This window comes from Pempheris klunzingeri, chromosome 4 (assembly GCF_042242105.1).
Source record: "Pempheris klunzingeri isolate RE-2024b chromosome 4, fPemKlu1.hap1, whole genome shotgun sequence".
NCBI classification, from domain to species: Eukaryota; Metazoa; Chordata; class Actinopteri; order Acropomatiformes; family Pempheridae; genus Pempheris; species Pempheris klunzingeri.
In genome coordinates, this window is record NC_092015.1 from 7,001,997 (window position 1) to 7,022,018 (window position 20,022).

Here is a 20,022-nt window from a genome sequence, read left to right on the forward strand (position 1 = left end):
TCACACAAGCATCACAAGACGTGTATGATAAACATTAGCCACAACTTTTTGTTGATACAGTATAACCTCTCAACTAATTCTCTCCAGATCAGGATTATGAGTCACAGGAGCATAACACAATGTACAAGATGCCCATGACTGAACAGTAAACACCAGAATTTCAGGAGATAACCACTTTCAGTTGCTTTGATGACACAATCTGGAATCGACTTAGTGCGACCTCTATTTCTGGTCCTTGCGAGATTCAAGAGAAGCCTGGAACTCACTTTGCTTTTCAGAAGAATACTTTCCTCCAGTAGTTTCATCTTTGAGCTCTTCCTTGGGCCTATTTTCAAAACAGTGGGTTAAATACTGAGGTTTAAACAAGTGCTGATTAAAAGTGTTCAATGCTCCTTTCTTAGTCAAGTAAATGTAATCGATAAAGCCCAATATCACAAATTTGCCTCAAAGGTCTTTTCAATCTGTACAACATATGACACTCTCCATCATTAGACCCTTACGCTTACTGCTCAGGTGCCCAAGTTTCATATGAGCCAAGTATTTGCTCCTAAATTTGGACAACCAGCATGAGAGAGATTATGAGCTTTCAAGGGGAATATTTACTCCAAACTTGATGGAAAAACAAGCAAAGACTTGGAGATGTAAGCAAAAGTTGTTAAAGGTATGTCAACTTTTCATTAAGTCATACTTTTGTCCACTATCCTTTAGTTTGAGAGCCTGATCAGCAAAATGTGACTTTTTGAAAATAACCTTCCACACTTTCAGGATAAGTAAATTATGCCTTCGGCAGGCCAGCTGGATAAAAGCCCTTTAATAAAGTAATTGTTTGCATCAGGTTGAGCAAATTCAAAAATGCTGATGGACATAAAAGCACAGCAACATGTCCTGGACCCGCTTCTACATTAGTTACTCACGCAAGATGTAGGCCTATGAAACTCTAACAGTCTGCTATGATGATTATGATACAAAAACACGGGCAAATGACCCACTAGGTGGTCCTGCACTCATACTAGTGATGTTTATTAGCTCCTGCATACAGCGCGTCCTTCACCTGCTTATCTACGCGCATGCGTGTGAGTGAACCAATTAATGACATGGCTCACCTACACCTGTGCTAGTTGGTCTCATAACAGATAACCAGATACATTTACAGAGCAGCGTTAGCCCCCTCTGTTGCCCCAGCAGGTAGGCACCTGTGTAGCACATATTATACAACAGGGAGGTTCACAGGAGGACTACAACCGGGAATAAACAAAAATGTTTTTAGCCATAATAGTTTCAGCCAGTTTGCTAGCTAAGTTAGCTTCTTTAGCATGAAGCGTGTTGCTGCAATGGTGAAGTATGTTTGCTAGAAACGATTCGAGTTGTAGCTTTAAGTTAATCGAACGGCTTCCACTGGTTTTCGAGCTGATCTGTGAATGGTGATTATTGGATTTTTAATTTTTAATTCGCAAACATCTCAAGTATGAGCCCATACAAGCAGGTCAACCTCGACGTGAGCGCGCATCACCTAAAACACGCACGGAGGTGTCTGCGAGGGCGCGCCCTGACAGCGACGTGCACGAGGAGCGCTGACACCCTCGCGGTCCGGTGTAAATCACCGCAATGGCAGAAGAGTAGGGGAGGGTGGAGGAGGACACCGGCTACAGCCCAGCCTCCTCTCTGCATGTGAGCACACAGCAGAGTAGACGCACGGCAGGCAGACAGACAGAGCACCATCACAGGGGCAACAAAGGGACGCATGGTTCATCTAAGGCATCATATGAATAAATGATTCATTGAGATAAGTTCCGCTTAAAGATTCACCTTCTATTGCATCTGGCCTCACCTCAAAGGTAAGAGCGATTGAACCAGAACAAGATAATCCATGTGTTTATATAGCCTTTTCTTGCTGTATTGTGCAGATTTCTTTCCAGCAAAGATGCCTGAACAGGCTTATGTTGTTGATGATGATGATGATGATGATGATGTGCTATCCACTACAAATGCATGTGAATTTCATTGCGGTAGAGATTGAATTGAGACACACCAGGGAGCATGAAATGGGTGTGACATGTTACTTCATAATGTGTGTACCAACAGCAGCAGTGGCAGCATCAAAGCTTGTATAAATGCTGTATCAGGAGTGTTAACAATCAGACTGACAGAGAGCCTAATTGCTGTGATATATTTTGTAAGTTAAAGAGCTTATTCATTTGAATAATTTGAAAATGTTACTATTTAGTAAGCACTCTCCTTGTATTATTTAGGGTGTAGTAGAGCTGCACAGTCATGGAGCTGGAGCACTTTGATGAGCGGGACAAGGCTCAGAGATATACCCGAAGGGGTTCAAGAGGGAATGGGCTCCCCAGTCCCACTCATAGTGCTCACTGCAGCCTGTACAGAACCAGGACACTGCAAGCACTGAGCTCAGAAAAGAAGGCCAAGAAGATTCGTTTCTACCGCAATGGGGACCGCTACTTCAAAGGGATTGTGTATGCCATCTCCCAGGAGAGATTTAGGTCCATAGAAGCTCTCCTGGCTGACCTCACAAGAGCTCTGTCAGATAATGTCAACTTGCCACAAGGGGTGCGGACCATATATTCTGTTGATGGGACAATGAAGATCACTAGCATGGACCAGCTGGTGGAAGGTGAGTAGTGTTCGTGAATTGTTGTAACTTATCCTTAGACTTATATTGAGTAAGAAAATCAATTAAGACACAAAATTAACAGCTGAGGACACTATTCTATGATGTTTGTTTTTAATCTTCCATGTGTGTCTGAGTTAAAATATCTAAAAGCGTCTTGATTTTTTTGCAGGAGAGAGCTATATTTGTGCGTCCATAGAGCCATACAAGAAGCTGGACTACACAAAGAATGTAAATCCCAACTGGTCACATGGTGCAAGGACTTCTGCGCCCACCCGTGAACCTTCGTCCCTCGGTAGTACCAAGGCTGGATCTGCAGAAACCAGGGAGGGCAAGGACTTTATTAAGCCGAAACTGGTAACCATCATACGCAGTGGAGTAAAGCCTCGCAAGGCCATACGGGTCTTACTCAACAAGAAGACTGCACACACCTTTGAGCAAGTTATGACTGACATCACAGATGCCATTAAGCTGGACTCTGGAGTCGTCAAAAGGCTGTACACTATTGATGGCAAGATGGTAGGTGTTATGTTATCATTTCTAGTTGTGATTCTATGAACCTCACATTTTCTAATTTTTATATGAAAAAACACGTTTTCAAGTAGGATACATTTCTTATAAGTCCAACAACATTTATTCAGTGGAAAACGGGCCTCGAAAAAATTGCCACTTACTTCAACTTCAGAAACTTAAAACATAATGTTGTTGTCCTTTTTCTGGCTGCTCCCTTCCGGGGTCGCCACAGCGGATGATTCGCTTGTAGATTTTGGCGTTAGTTTTTTACACCGGATGCCCTTCCTGGCGCAACCCTCGCCCATTTTGGTAGCCAGGACTGGGAGGGAGTCGAACCCGGGTTCCCCAGGCCGATGGCATGCGCAATTATCCACTGCACTACCGGCCGGGAGAAACTTAAAAAATAATAATAATAATAATAACAATAATAATACACTATAATGAAAGATTAGCTTTGTGTGTAATGCTACTGTCTTGTGATCTGACAGTACGAACCCCTCATTATCTACATTATCATAATTATTAGCTGTCTGCATAAACCCCTTAAAATACTATATACCAGTTAATGAAGGAATCATATCACATATCACATTGACCTTTGCTCATCCTTTTGTCTGCTTGACTTGCAGTGCTCCCTTTTCTCAGAGTGGAGACATTTATATGTCTTATCAGTTGCATACTATACACAACTGTGCCATTGAGAGCACAGGAAACCACTTAAAGTTAATTTAAGTTGCTTGACTAATTTCTTATTATATTATATAATATTTGGTTCAATCTGATGTTGTTACTCTGTTGTGCTTATGGTTGGTGAAGCTGGTTGCACATTTGTAGCCAACATTAGTTAGTCTGCATTTTGAAAAAGTAATGGCATTTCCAACATTTTAAGAGATGTCATTCCACTTGTATGTCACAGAATCTGATTTGTTTATTTACAGTATGCCTATTTCAAACTAAAGCACAGTGACTGAACACTTGCCTTTGAAAGTCATAGCACAAAGCAGCCAGGACAACGTTAAGTGCTCTGTACCTGAGAGAGTGCCATTATCTTGGCATTGCGTTTACTCCATCACTGATGGATGATGATGCTTTTGTGTAGAAGTCAAAGGAGACTGCCATGACCTTTTGTGCATCTGTTCATAGCTTGGCCTCGTGCAGCACCTAGATACATTTAGTTGTAGAGATGGGTATTTTTGGTTTATGTGTTCTCTCCATATTCTTCCCATTTGCAGTACTGTATCTCACATAGGAAGCTTATCTAGCACAGTGAGTAAATTTTGAGGTTTTACAAGAAATAGATCTTTGCCTCTGACATTAGAGGTAGTCTGTTCTGTTCTTCGTTGATGTCTTTGAGAATTGCTTCCTTACCCAAAGAGAGAGACAGCCCGGTAGGTTCAAAACCAACTGGGAATATTTGCTAAATGTATTACGAGAAATAGGTTTCTAGGGCTCAATCTCATATTCCTGCCAAACAGTAGCACATTATTGAATGGATGTTCATTTAGTAAGTTGGCACCAGACAGGCAATCCGATCAGTGTCTTGGCACCTCGATATGCTACTTTATTGCCATACATGACATTAATTAACTTTCTTCTGGATATTATTGCAGTTATGGGAGATGTTGACTTTGCTATTTTGGACGATATGGTTGGACAACGCTCAAGTGGCAAAGGCACATAGAACTGAGTAAATTAGTTACAAAACATCCCATAGAAAAAAATCACCTCTTTAACTAAACCTATTCATAAACTCTATAACTTGCACTCTATATTAGTAACCTTATCACAAAATGTAATGAGTTTTTTTCTTTTTTTTTTTTCTCCCCTCCTCTCATGGTTTCTATGGTGACATGGTTTCCTGAGCTGGTTGCTAAGGAACAGCCTCTGCGGCAGAGCGGTGCAGTAGTGATGTCAGGACTGTAGGTGTAGTGTGAGAGGGCTCATAGATGCACTGCTTGGTCTGTCAGCCTTATTATACACTTGGCGGCAAGATGGAGCACATGGCTAAGGTATAATCCCAGGATAGGATCCATTCTGTAATGGTGTATGGAGAAAACAGTTGGGGCTATTCACACCAGCAAACAAATCTGCCTTCACAAGGAATACAGATAGTTTAGCGATTGTTTTCATGGACATGTAATTGTGATAGAACAAAAGTAGATACCCACTGTATATACTGTGCAAAAGTAAGACATTAGAATTTCTTGTTAAGCTTCTGCATTTGTCTGTCACCCAGTAATTGCCAGATATTATTGCTTCTTCAGTTTAGTGGTTTTAATGTCATGTATGCTGTCCTGATAATGAGCTGTTTTGTTATGTGCTTGGCAGTGTACCTCTGTGCTCTAGTTTCCCTGCTTTCTGTACTTTTTATCATGTTGTGGCTCCAGATGGCCAAATAAGCCCCTGTTGGCATCAAAGTGCCAGTTTTCATGGGTATTTAACCTTTGGTAAATGACCTGATTGTGGTTTTGGTCCTGAAACAATGGTATTCTGTGGAAGTTTTGTTTCATAAACAATGTTCAATTGGTGAAATTTTCAAACAATACCAACAGATTAGCCTATATATATTTACTTAACACTGTTGGTTACATATATTCTTTTTTATTTCTGTCACTGAATTTTTACTGATATTCTCATTCAGTCACATTTATCTCTCTTGATTGTTCTACTGCAAAAATGATTCCTTGCGTATTTGGATTTATTTTTTACTCATGATTCATGCACCTATTAGTGGATGTGTTTGGCAGGTTGCTCAGCTTGATGGCTGTGATCCCTCCATACTGCTGAGTCACTCTGTAATCGTGTTCAGCCATCAGAAGCAAGGTTTAAATGGACACAACTAAAGTTAATGATCTTGGGCAACACTTAATAAACCTCAGATGACTGATTATCAATAAAGTATTAATATAATACAAAGTAACAAAAACACAAGGTTGAGAGAAAATAATAGAGGAACAGACACCCGTGAGGCAAGAAAACATGCCATGGCCTGATTTGATCTTGCTGTTGTGTGGGATGGAGCAGAGAATATTTGCATGACTGAGTACGTCTGAGGAGACTTGGCCCATCTTATTCCAATCCCCACTGTAATGGATATGGCTCTGTGCTGTAATTGCATTATGCATACTGCTAAATTCTCTGTGTGTTAGTCAACACTTCTTTTTGAAATGGATGTCAACATAGCCACCCGAGGACACAGGCCTGGCTTGACATCAATGCACGAAAGCAGAGGCTTAAAATTATGTATCAGAAGATGTGATAAACAGCCCATTCATGCTTTAGAAATTAGAGACAGAGTGGAAGTGGTTGTGAGATTTGTGGTGCCAGAGAGCAAAACCTCTTATGTTTTCCCAATTAATTTCTTCACATTGACCTTGACTCTGCCATTTCCTGGGTTCGCCTGTCTATACCCACAGTTAATCCTTATTGGTCTCTGCTCACACCACAGATGCCATTTCTGCATGATGCATAGTAGCAATTTGCCATTTTTTTGAGAATCTATTTTATTTCACAGTGATTTAAATTAATAAAATGATGTTCTCCTGCAAGATAGTGACATTAACATAAAAACAGGCATGTTGGTGAGACGATGATGGTATTCAAACTTTTTATTAACGATAGATGGGTAGATACTTCCCCTAAGGGAAATTCAGAAAATAATAACCACCTTTTGCCAATGTAATGTTGGTCTTTTTTAAATGCTATTTTATGAGAAAAATAATAATAATAAATTGTAATTTTTGCTGTATGATGAAATAATTCATTCTCAAACTCTGCCATTTTAAAGCTTCTCACTGTAACTACAGGAGAAAAAAGTGATGAAGGAGATAGGGAGGCGGTCTGGCTTTTCTCTCACCTACTGCTGTGACTTGGCCGTTAAATACAGAACAGTGACTTGCTCACTGTGTTTGGTACAGAGAAGAAATTTTCTTTGTTATGCTCTTTTTGTTCTTGGAGGCTACTAATTGTGCTTGGGCTAAAGTGGAAGTTGCTGTAGAAACTTGACAGAACATAAAATGAATACTGGGAGCTATGTTTATAGGAAATATAGGGTCTTCATTAATTGTAATGTGACATATTGCTACGTTTAATTTTGGCTATTGACAATCCCACTCCATGATCTGATGAATCTCCATATCTGTTGGTGATTTTAACATGACTTTTGCATATGCTGACACAGAGTATATCATTTTGCACAGTTTTCCAGTCTTGAATTATGGTTGATGCATTTTGTCAGCATGCCTCTTTAAAAAAATATTTTTAAGAAGGGCTAAATATAGAAACTCAAGACTAGGACATTGTGATTATGAATGCTGGGAATGTGTTGTCTAGGATGATGGCTCATACTGTGTGTGTCTTAATGTGTGCTTGGGTGGTGGATGTTTCCATATGGATGTCTTTATAGTGCTGACTTGCACCTATTAGGCAGCTATTACTCATGTCTTTGCAACAGCTGCAGTTATGTCACAGAATTACTGCAGCAGACATAATTTGAATCTTAGGTTATGTATGTCTATGAATATACTGTTTCACATAATCTCCTCTTTGTACTGAATGTTCTTTTTAGTGTGCAAACATATGGTAGACTATAGAAACCAGTAGATTACAGCGAATAATTAACCCTTGATTGCTGAAAAAACATTATTAGTGCAAAAACAGCAAAGGAACAATTTGACTGGCTGCTGTGTTCAGTCTTTCACTTCAAAGGGGATATTCAGCACCCCGGAGAGCTCCACCTGTCCACTGGTAGGGATCATAAACTGTGTTCAGCCTATGGTTGAGATTTGCTTTATAACCAGTTTGGCTTTTGTCTAATCTCTGCTCTATATCACAAGTCAGATTGATTAGCCTCTATAGCAGCCATATGTCCCATTATGTTTTCGTTCTTCAAGAGCAACGCTTGTGCCACAGGAAATCACATATAAAGCCCTGACGATCAATATTTCCACAGGATGCACAGGATGACAAGGAGTGTGTGTCTGTGCGTGTGTGTGTGTGTGTGTGTTAGGGGGATGGTAGGCTTGATGGAGCTGCTGCGTCATTGAGCCTGCAGGAATTAATTCTTACTATGAAGCAAGCAACACATTCATAATTGCCCTAATTATGTTTTCCTTAAATTTCAGGTATTCTATTTCCTATTTTTAAAGATGAACAATGTGTAACTCTCATTTAAAAGTTACTTATGAAAAATAGTGGCTCTAATGAAATCAGTCAGCTAAATTTGGCAGAAGACACAATCCACGTTTTAAATTGGACATTGTTGATGATGTTCAGAAGGGTATGGGGTTGATGTCTTTTACCCTTTAGTAGCAGTTGTCTACCATCTAAATCCGACTCAATGATCCTATTGTGGAATCTTGTCTCTTCTTTCTAGTCAAATCTGCTTATTGCTTATTCTAATTTTAGAACTATGGTCATTTTCTTGTTTTTACTAGACAGGTATAGGTAGTATAGGGACAACAAAGATCTGAAGTCAGATTTGAACCCAAAATGTAACCATGACAAGGCATTCTGTGTTGTTTCCTCTTACCTAGACTGGTGGTGACATTGTTCTATTGTCTACAGTTTGTACCGTTCAGTGCTCCAGATAGGATCTGACAGTGGGTCTTAAAGTAGCCATGTCCCTCTCTCATCATCTCAAACTCGGCTGTGATTCTGTCTGGTCTCCTTGGCAACAGCTGTGCAGCTCTCCTCCCTTTGGGATCTCACACTCTTTTGGAGGAGGGGCAGGGGGCAGGGGTTGTCAGAGTGGGGGGGTCTGCAGAGAAAAGGGCCATATTAAGGCTCTCTTAGTGCTCAATTTTTATTTCAAGATTTTATGGCTGAGTGACCTTTGACTCTTTTTAAATAGACTTTTGCTGCTAGGTTACTGACAAACCAATTCTTCTGTATGGTGGATTATCCAGCATCTCATTATTTTAAATTATATTAAAGAATATCAGATGCTGCACATGTTATATTCTCTTCATTATCGACCAGAATATTGGCACTCTGTAACTAAGGAAGATAATAAAATTGCATTTAATATGTGGTTAAAGGGCAGTTGGGTTGACAAACTGTGGTAGCTTTGACTGTCTTTGCTTTGTCTCAGCATTTAAGTCATCTTATTAGGCTTCTGCTGATCTTTCCATGGTTCTTAATGATGAGAATTAATTACGTATGTACATATTAGATGTGTCTCTTGATTTTTCAGATTTACAAAACATGTTGTCGTTGTCTTGTCAACTACATTGTGAGAACACAATCATTACGTATTAGGTGACAATCTTTTACATGTTTGAGTAATACTTGACTTATTGTAGTAATTATAAATATTACTTATTACCTATAGTTTAAATCTTCAAATGATTGATCATTGAAAAAATATATCTATCATTAAGAATCAGTAACATCCAACATAATATTCCATTTAAGTAATAGCAATATGGGATAACGTTTTTGTTCAGAGGTTGTGCTGAGTCGTCCCTCTGCAGAGGAAACAAAAACAGGAGCTCTTCATTCTGTGGCACACTGCTGTAGTTAAGCACATCAATAACCCTTTTGAGGAGAAGGTCAGGACTGCATCAGCATCTTCATTTATTTATGACACTGCATCCACTGTGATGGGCTTCTGTATTAATGAGAGCAGTAGAGGCATGGACTCAGTCATCTAGTTTCCCTTTGTAGAAAAGTGAAAACAAGTATCATTTATATTTCTGTGTTATCATAGAGCTCAAAGGATAAGTGAAATTTTGTGAATTCAATTTGTAGTATCTTAATTATGCCATCACATATTATATTTGATCTAAAATATTGAAGAGTGTGCTCACTGTGTCTTGACATGTTTGGCTCTTTTTGAATGGATGACTGGTGTTTTACCATTTTATATTGAGTAGTCCAAGACAATAGAGGGCTATTAACTTAATCTCTCACATGGGGTGGGAATAATTTAATGACCAGCAGATGCTATTGTCACAGAATGTACTGACTAAAATCCAACACGCTTAAAAGAAGCTTTTCTTTTCTTTGTCGTTACCCGAGAGACATTTTCATATGCACCCAGGCTGATACACCAGTAGGAGGAAATGTTAATTTGCTTCTCTTTGTACTTTAGCCATTTTAAATGTGCAATTATAGCTTGTCTGCTTAACTGCAATCCTATATCATTACTCCAGTAGTATTTCTCTGTGATTTCTCTCTTGTATACTGAGCTCACCTGATTGATTTAGCTAAAGTGGATGTGCACATCTGTACTGACATTTCTACAACTTTCCCAAATGTGCTGAATCATGAGCTCAGTTTAGAAAGCAATTTTTTAATAAAGTTAATTCAGTAGTTATAGCAATGTATACTATATATGCCGTATGTTATAGAATAAATTGTATCATTTGAATGTTAAAATATGACATTTTAGTATAATAAAGTTGTTAGAATGTCCAGTTTTATTAAGCCAATTTGCATCATAATCATAAGTAGAAATGAAACACAATTAATTGCTGAAAGTAATTACCAGCCTAATGATTGTTGTACATGTGAGTCTGAGCCAGCACATTTCATTCAATCATTTTTATGGATGTCATTTTTGCCATGGTAATATTCTGTCTGAAAACTATGACTCTCTGAGCTGTTTCTGTGGGTGTTGGTCGCAGCCTTCAAACACTGAAATGTAACTGATTCTCCTCTGAGACGCTCCATTAAATTTTGAAAGGAGTCCAAAACTGCCTGCAACAGACAAATCAGTGCATTGACAATACTAACACTGATGTTGCCCTCTAGATTATTTAATTTTTATTTATTTATTTTGCTATCTATCAGGTATGAGACAATAGTACTCTCTTTTGAATTAATATAATGTACATTATTTTTGGAAAGGGAAAAACTTGCATGTCAAACTTGCTGTCATACTGTAACTGACAGAAACATCTCCATCTTTACCAGATCACCTGCCTCCAGGACTTTTTTGGGGAGGATGATATATTCATGGCCTGTGGCCCTGAGAAGTTCCGTTATCAGGATGACTTCAACCTGGATGAAACTGGTAACTGTTCTTTTTATCAACACAAAGCTTATTAAACTATCATCCTTTGTGGTCTAACTATTTACTGAATATGCCAAATATGTGGAAAGTTTATTGTTGTGCTTCATTCATCTATTCTTTAGTTTTTACACTATCACTACAAATCTTTGTGTTACAAAAGTATAGGCCTGACTTTATCAAACAGGACAGGATTGTATGACACCTTTTATACTGGAGATCAGATCTTTTATGGGTGAAAGAGTGGAGGCCTTCGTGGAGTAGTTTTGCAGCTTAAGCACAGTATCTATGCTTTATACTTGCGGTTGCTGTGGTATGGTCCGGAAACTGACTGCAAAGCAATTTTGCTTCACAGTGAATACAAATTATATGACCGACATTATCATTAACTTTACCCATTCACTTGACCCAATTGTGGTATAAAATGTGTGTGTGTGTATTTTAATGTGCATCATGTTCGACACAACACAACACCACAACTAAGGCAAACCTCAAACTGTCACAGACTCAAAGCTGAGTCAAAAAGGTATAAAAAGATAGCTTAGTATTTTTTAGGAAAAAATGTTGCTGCATTATGTTTTTTCTGTCTTCCTATAGAATGCAGGGTGGCAAAGTCTGTATCATATGGCCGGCTCCCCTCTATTCATGGTCGCTCTTCCCCAAGAGGTGGCGGGATGTCCCGCAGAAGCAAGTCTCCATCATCCACTGGTTCAGGTAAGTTTGTGTTTGTTTTTTGTGTCAAGACATAACACAACCACAAAGGCAAATGTATTGATATAAAGCTTCACATAGTGTTCTTACAGGATTATATGTATACATATATAAGTAGTATAAAAAGTATATCATACTGTATGTCCTAATGCTGATTTTCTGCTGTACTGACAGCCAATGGCACTGCAGGCAGTCAGCTGTCCACACCTCGATCTGGAAAGTCTCCAAGCCCCTCTCCAACTAGTCCAGCTAGTCTACGAAGACGACAGGTAATAAAGATTGATGTTCTTATAAATAGATATCATGTAAAATAAATCTTTAACAATATACATATACATACATCATACCAACAATCAACAACAATCATCATTGAACATTATTAAAGAATATTCTGGTGACTAGGAATTCAATTGAAATGTTAGTGTATTGATAAGAATGTATTTGACATATGTATATTTCTCACCTTCAAAATATTGCCCAGCAAATATGTGTGAGCCTCCACTAGCCATACACTATTCACCATACCATTTGTTTTGGTTGCGCAGCAACGTGACTTGGTAGTGTTATTTGTATTACAGAGTTGTGATCACAGGTCCGTGTACACAGGTGTACAGATGTAAATATTGGCTCATACACAACATGTTTCTGGGTTCAGGAAAAAACGGCAGTGAAACTTCATGTCCCTTTTGTCAACACAGGCTGTGTTTGTACATGCATTATGAAGTTTTAGAGTTATCTTTTGAAACGCCATCCAGACTGCAGCATTGTGTTTATCATAGATCTGGAGAGGACAGGCAAGGTTTGAGACTGCATAGAAAAGTCATTGATACTATCATTAATTAATCATAAGGCTGGCTGGGGTTGGTATTGTGCCTCTGGCAGAGGATATTATTTTCTCTCAATCTGTTTTCTAACCACATGCCAGTCTTTTGCTGGTGGAAATGGTAGTGTGATATTTCACCACACTTAATTTATTTCTATCTAATCTCAAACTGCATACTCAAGGCAGGCAGAGTGGAACAAATAGGCTTTGTGTAAGCTGGCTGTAATCACATTTTTACAAGCTTTTGCCTTCTCTGAAGTTTGTGTAAGACAAGTACGTCGGAGTGTCTGTCTTTCTCACTCCATGGCTGCCTCCTCTTTCCAGGGATCACAACACAGTGGCTCCTCACTTTCTTTAGCTTCTACCAAGGTTTGCAGCTCAATGGATGAAGGAGATGGGCCTGGCAGTGAAGGTAAGACATCACATAAGATGTAAACATAGTGGAAGAAGACTGTTTGCAAGACATCTATAGGCTACTATTCATACATTTTACATTACAGATATTTTCTCCACAGCTGAGCCAGTGGATGACTACCCTTCAGTCCCTGCCTCCATAGCAGAGAGGTACAAAGTGGGGAGGACTTTAGGAGACGGAAACTTTGCTGTGGTTCGAGAGTGTGTGGAAAGATCAACTGGGAGAGAGTATGCCCTGAAGATCATCAGCAAAGATAAATGCAGAGGAAAAGTGAGCCTTTCTCTGCAGCTGCTGATTTCTAACCACAAAGTTTTGTCGAATTCATTGTCAGGAAATTCTTTTTGGTATATAATGTTGATGGATTTCTGTTTTTGATGCTCATCTGGTTTCTTTATTGTGTTCACTGGTCAGCAGATGGTGCTATCTCCTCTGGGACAAAAATCTTTGGTCATTAAGAATTATTTTCTTTAATTTTCTTCTTTAAATAACACCATCAGATGAACGTAGTTAAGTTGTGTTCAGAGGTGTCAAAATTATTGTCATTCACAATTTCTAAGACGTTTCTGAAAGTGGCTTGTCATATTTGATCTAAAGTGTACAACACGCATGTGTATAAATTCTTTTCACTATACAGCGTTTCTAGATTTTTCTCTTGATTGAATTACCTTTATTACCCAGGAGCACATGATCCAGAGTGAAGTGTCAATCCTTCGGCGCGTGAAACATCCCAACATCGTACTTTTGATTGAGGAAATGGACACCCATAATGAGCTCTATCTGGTAATGGAGTTGGTTAAGGTACTACGCATTTGTTAATTGAGTTTTGTATTGTGATTTTATTTTATATCAATCTAGAAAAATCAATCACTGTGTGTTCATGTCAATTCCCAAAAAAGGTTCAGCTAAGATAGTTGAAAACTAATAACTGCAAACTTGCATCCCAAATTCTCTTCCTTCAGGGGGGCGATCTCTTTGATGCAATCACCTCCTCTAACAAATACACGGAGCGAGACGCCAGTTGTATGTTGTTCAATCTGGCAAGCGCCATCAAGTACCTGCACAGTCTCAATATTGTCCACAGAGACATAAAACCAGAAAACCTGTTGGTAAGTATGACTCTACAAAGATTTTATACCAGCAGTGAGTTAAGCAACATTGTAACCATTTTCTCATCTTTAATTCTAATAGGTCCATGTTCTCCATGAATCCCTTTGCCCTTTCTCCCTGTTACTCATACAGTTTATACATACAAGCTTGCACTTAAAACTAATATATTAAGGCATGTAACATATAGGACAAATTCTGTAATGGAAATACTGCACACAACTCGACAAGATATGTACTGTGTCATCATCTCACTGTGGTGATTTGCCACATGTTGATGTTAACTATAAAATGCAGTTGTAGAAGCAAAAGACTTGATATTTCTAAATTCAATAAAAACATTAATTCACAGTAGCAAAGACTGAGATTAACACAAGACACCCACCTCAAATACAAGTGAACTCAGTCGCAACTGCTGATTTTTGTTTGTCTTGCCATTTGTTATATAATATTCATGTGATGATTTAAGCAGAAATCGTAATTGTATTCTCTAGTGAGACCATATGTATTTGCAGTTGCTGTATTTTTCCTGTTATTGCAGATGAATTTGGCTGCTGTTCTTTTCCTGTTCTTTTGCTGTCTGCTATATTTGCATTACAGTAAAAACAAAGTCTTTGCCATTTTTAACTCTGCAAAGTCACTGCAGTCAGTGTTAAGAAATTTTATTATCACATGGAGCCCATGAATGGTGATGAAAGGTTTCTCATTTTCCGTGACTATGTGTGTTACACAGGTGTATGAACACCAAGATGGCAGTAAATCTCTGAAGCTAGGTGACTTTGGCTTGGCTACCATTGTCAATGGGCCCCTCTACACTGTGTGTGGCACACCCACCTATGTAGCACCAGAGATTGTTGCTGAGTCCGGGTGAGTCAGAGGAGTGAGCCATCTGAAACACAACTATTAGGGAATCTGCTCTCAAAGATTGTAAAAAAGTGACCATAAACCCTTTGAAAAAATAGCCACAGCTATTATGGATTATTGCTACTTGCAGAGATACTTTGTCTCTCTTATCTGTTGTTGTCCTCTTCTATGACAGATATGGCCTCAAGGTTGACATTTGGGCAGCTGGTGTCATCACTTACATACTGTTGTGTGGCTTTCCTCCTTTCCGCGGGTATGTGCTTCGGTATCAGGAGGTGTACTTTGATAAGAATGGTGTTTTAACCTCATCAGTGTGTTTTAATTTGTCGCATAAATCAAAATGTCTTTGGTATGCCATAACATTATTGACTATTATTTGGAATTTTGTTTAAGGTTAATGAAATAACCATTATTTTAATTTCCACAGCAGCAGTGAAGACCAGGAGGTTCTCTTTGAACAGATTTTGAGGGGCCTGCTTGATTTCCCTGCACCCTATTGGGACAATGTGTCTGACACTGCCAAGGTTTGTGTCTGGAAGTACTCTCCTCATCCTTTTCCATGTGAAACACCAGAAGCTGTCAAAGATATATTGCTGCTGTGTCTCAGGCTACATTATCATACTGGATACTTATGGCTGACATTCTTTTTTTTAGGCTCTGATCACTGGGATGCTGCAGGTAGAGGTAGATCAGAGATACACAGCTGTGCAGGTGCTCGATCACCCTTGGGTCAATGTAAGTTCAGCATCTTGAAGTCGCTCCTTTTACCAGAATCACCTGGATTCATACATGTACTGATGAGGAGGAAAATGTGACATGATACAGCAGGTTAGAGCTGCTAAAGCTTTTCAACTTTGTATTTTTCAGGATGATTGTGTGTCAGAGTACGAGTACCAGCTGCCTGTGGCTGGGAAGATCAAGAAGCACTTCAACACCGGACCTAAGCTCAGCAGCACCACAGCAGGAGTGTCAGTCATTACGGTAAGCACTGATCTGCACCCCTTCACACACTGACACTGCATGCAACGCTGCATCAGTACATAACATTTTGGCTCTTTTTCATGATTGTGCTTTAGTGATTATGCTTTGGATGTCATTCAGAATTGAAAACTGCAGTTTTGAATTTTGAACCACAATGTCACAACATCATATCCAACTGCTGCTTAGGTGTGCAATGCTTTCTTTCTTCATCCTTTCATCCATTACAGTTCATTTGTTTTACGTTGAAGGTAGCATTGTCTGCTTTTGAAAGCAGCAGCAAAATAATCCATTATCCATCTTTTTTTGAAATTCATATATTGGTGACTTCTGCTACTTTATTCTTTGTGCAGTACACACCAGTTCATCCATCTGCCTCTTGCTGCCAGGTCTCCCCATATGTGCTCTGGCCTCTCATCCTCCTCTTTTAGATAGACTGTCAGCACTGTTGTTAAGAGATCTTATAAAAAAGCATAGTTGGCCTACACTGACTAGCTTTTGGTAGATATGATTTCTTGAATAACTAGATTTGTACAATTGGCAGAAAGATAAATTACTTACTTTGGACAGTAGTCAGACACTACCTGTTTTTGACGACTTGCCATTAATGGGATGGAAAAGTCGGTTAGACTCCTCAACATTTGCTTTGGAGGTAAACCACGCACTTGGTTGTCAGTTGCCAAATGGAAATATTTCTCTGACAGTTCAGAGTGTCTCTTGACAGTGACATGACATCTTTCTGCCAGTTTTCTTCCTTCCCATCACAGCAGTCATAACAAAGTTTAGAGTTGTGCGCCTGATGCTAATCAGGTCAGTGATTCTATGAGTTTACGGTGATCCTCTGAGTTGCGCTCGTCTTTCTCTGCTCAGCTGGACCAGGACTTTACCACCCAGAGGTCAGGGTCTTTGGACCACTACCAGCATCCAGGATTGTACTGGATAAGGTATGACACAGCATAGAGCTAATATGCAGTGCTGCATTAGCAAAGTGCTGGCAGTCTCCATTTCTTATGTCCCAGTGGGTTTTGACCCATTGCCCCTTCCAGAGCCTTTTTCATGCTTCGCTCATACTTACCCCATCAGATCCATCACTTCATCACGTTGCTTCATCTCACTAGTGCTGTGGCTGTTTCCTCTTGCCTCGCCTCTCCTCTTGTGCAGTCTAACTTGCACTAGTTTGCTGTATCACAAGGCATTGTTCTCTAAGGACAGTGCTAATGAGGCAAATGCAGCTTCTCAGATATAACTGCATGCTGACATTGGCTCAAGTATCTCACTGGTGGTCGAGTGGATGCCAATCCTCATCTCTGTGGTCTTGTGGAGAACCTAACGGTAGCTGCTGTGTCATCCTCTCTCAGACCACGGCACTTGATAAAGAGAAGCAAGTTTTCAGACGAAGACGCCACCAGGATGTGAAGCTCGCCCCTCACCTCTCACACAGTATCGGTGCCAGAGCCTCCCACAGTGCCATCCCCGGCCTCTCCCTCACTGAATTCGCTTCTGAGTCTGAGGACTATTCCCCAAGTTCGGCTGACACTGTCCGTTCGCCCACCTCTCCATTCTAAGAGCTTTCCTAAGGCCACAGCGCCGTCCACCACTCCATGGAGAGGGTGGAGTGCAAAATGGAAAGACCAACATCGGTTGACTGTGCTGACTTGGACACTCACAGACTGCATACTTACCTGTACCTATTTAATTTTTTCTCGGTCAAAGTACTTTGATTTTAATTGCAAAGCGCCGTGATCAGGGACAAGTTAGTCTCTGGATTAAAGGATACACTTTAAAAGCATGCAACAATTTTTAGTATGTTTTCTCTTTTTCTTTCAAAAAAGAAAAGACACAAAAAAAAAAAAAGCCGCCAAACTGTTTAAGCCTTATTTCTACACAGCAAGCACTGGTTCATTGTAGTACTCTAGAGCCCTCTATTGGTTAATATTGTATACTGCAGGTGAGGCAACCTGACTCGTGAAGCACTTAGCTTTTTAATGAAAATTTAAATGCAAAACATTGAAACCTTAGCTTCTAAATATTAAATTACGTGATTTTGTGATATTACATGTTCAGTATATATCACTTATCATACTGATTTAAATACAAACGCTTGTTTACCAATAACAATCACTCAATACAACAGTAACAGACACCTTTCTGCTGTACTGTATGACATGTAGATTACTCCGCTGTGGTAACCAAGGTTCTGGTGCATAAACCTTAGACACTGTTTAAGAGGACTTAAGAAACTGAAAAGACATGCTGCTATATTGTACTATAAGCATTATCTGTGCTTAACAGACTCTTTTTGTGTAGGACAAACATGGTCCTACCCCCCAGTAGCTCGCCTCTTTAAGAGAATTGAGGATACTAATGTTTGACTGTTGATGGTTTAGCTCATCTGTGTGCTTGAGGATGATTATTCAAACAGTAGTTTTGTTACATGTCTGTGGGGGGTGGTTGTAATTCAGTGATGGTACAGATGAATGTCAGTGCTGTGTAGTTAGTAGTGCATGTTCAAAGCCTTGCCTTGGCACAGATGGATTTAAGTGCAATTAGGTGTACTGCCCAATGAGCACAGTATTTTTAAATTTGTCCTTCGAAATGCTGAAATGAGTGATCTGTCGAATGTGTTATTGGCAGCCAGCTGACACACTTCTCTATCAAACAGGGCAATTAGCTCTTGTGTGACATGGATTTTTTTCACATACTGAAATAAGAAACAAGTTAAATGTTGGTAAATACAACAGTGCTTCCAGTAAAATCCATTATTTTAATATTGGTTGATTCAGTCAGTACTTTTGTTGACTTTTTTTTAATAATCAGATCAAACAACAAAGTAGTCTGGCTCACTAGACTGTATGTACTGTATGTCCTCTGACCACTTGACCGCCATGGTTCACCAGAGATCAAATATTCATAGATGTGAATGTCCCCCTTCCCTTCATCAGAGACTGTAACCTGCATGTGTACTAATATGCATCCTAAATCAGTTGTTCTGCTCTTCTACTGTTTGATATACGCTTGTCAGATATGAAACCATTTCTGTTGTCATTGTATGTGCTGTCTTAGTGAATGCAGTTCAGTTAAGGCAGACTATAGTTATACCACAGCTGAGTTAACACTTGTATATACACATTTGAATAGAAATGTAACACCACATCACTTACTTTATTGTAAAAGGGCTTTTAAGTTTTTGACTAGAAGGGAATGAACCAAAAAGCACAAGGAAAGCAAGTTGTGATCGTGACTTTGAGTATATTTCAAGACAGACTGTCTGTTAATCATCTGGAAAAACGTGTAATGTTTATACACAGTTTGACAAATGGTACTCAAAGACAACTGGGAATGTCAGTGTTATGTGAAAGCAGATGAAGAATGTGAATGCTGTATTGTATTCATCCATATTCCATTCATGTAAGGATGTTATATAAAACAATATAAATGAGAACAAACACTAGTAATACACTTATTTTCAATTCATTAGAAAAGAAATCAATTGTTACGGTTAAATGGCAAGTTTCAACTCTTTAATTAAGCCAAACCTGTCAGTGGCTTACCATAAGTCAATAGGTAACTGTTTTTTAAAGACTGCTTGCGGTTTACCAACAAATTCTGCAGCAACAAATTCAGACAGCAGGTGGCAGTGTATTCAAACAAGATAAGCTCACAATGGCTTCAGTAATATTCCACCTTCAGTTACTTATTTACAGCATACATTTACTGAGCTACAGTCACACATGCTTTATTATGGGATGTATTAATACATATGAATGTTTTGGAGGCACACATGCAGTAACAACTGAGTAAAATCTCTACAAGAAATACCCCTGACACTGGTATATTTATTCCGTTTTATTAAAAACACAACAAAAATAATGAAAGCGACTGAATTTACAGTTATCAATTTTAATATCATCACATCAGCTTCAAACATATCCTACCTCTTCCAAAACATATGCAAAACAATTGGCAAAACA

At 39.2% G+C, this 20,022-nt stretch overlaps 1 protein-coding gene across 2 annotated transcripts; it reads left to right on the forward strand.

Annotated features, from left to right (window-relative positions):
- The first annotated feature begins 2,271 nt into the window (after window positions 1-2,271).
- Window positions 2,272-17,616, forward strand: LOC139199936 (serine/threonine-protein kinase DCLK1-like). Of its 2 annotated transcripts, none has more exons than XM_070829141.1 (15): window positions 2,272-2,632; window positions 2,802-3,148; window positions 11,060-11,159; window positions 11,754-11,870; window positions 12,042-12,136; window positions 13,015-13,102; window positions 13,206-13,375; window positions 13,784-13,903; window positions 14,065-14,211; window positions 14,943-15,076; window positions 15,249-15,326; window positions 15,501-15,597; window positions 15,728-15,808; window positions 15,941-16,054; window positions 17,410-17,616. In XM_070829141.1, the coding sequence occupies exons 1-15, from the start codon at window positions 2,272-2,274 to the stop codon at window positions 17,614-17,616; spliced, it is 2,256 nt and encodes a 751-aa protein (XP_070685242.1). The 2 variants fall into 2 exon arrangements, with proteins under 2 accessions (XP_070685242.1, XP_070685243.1); XM_070829142.1 differs by having other exon boundaries at window positions 11,754-11,864.
- The last annotated feature ends 2,406 nt before the right edge of the window (window positions 17,617-20,022 follow it).

Coding starts and splice junctions, on each gene's coding strand:
- LOC139199936 (XM_070829141.1), top strand. CDS start 2,272: ATGGAGCTGGAGCACTTTGATGAGCGGGACAAGGCTCAGAGATATACC. Junction 3,149..11,059: donor ACACTATTGATGGCAAGATG/GTAGGTGTTATG, acceptor CATCTTTACCAG/ATCACCTGCCTCCAGGACTT. Junction 15,809..15,940: donor TCGATCACCCTTGGGTCAAT/GTAAGTTCAGCA, acceptor TGTATTTTTCAG/GATGATTGTGTGTCAGAGTA.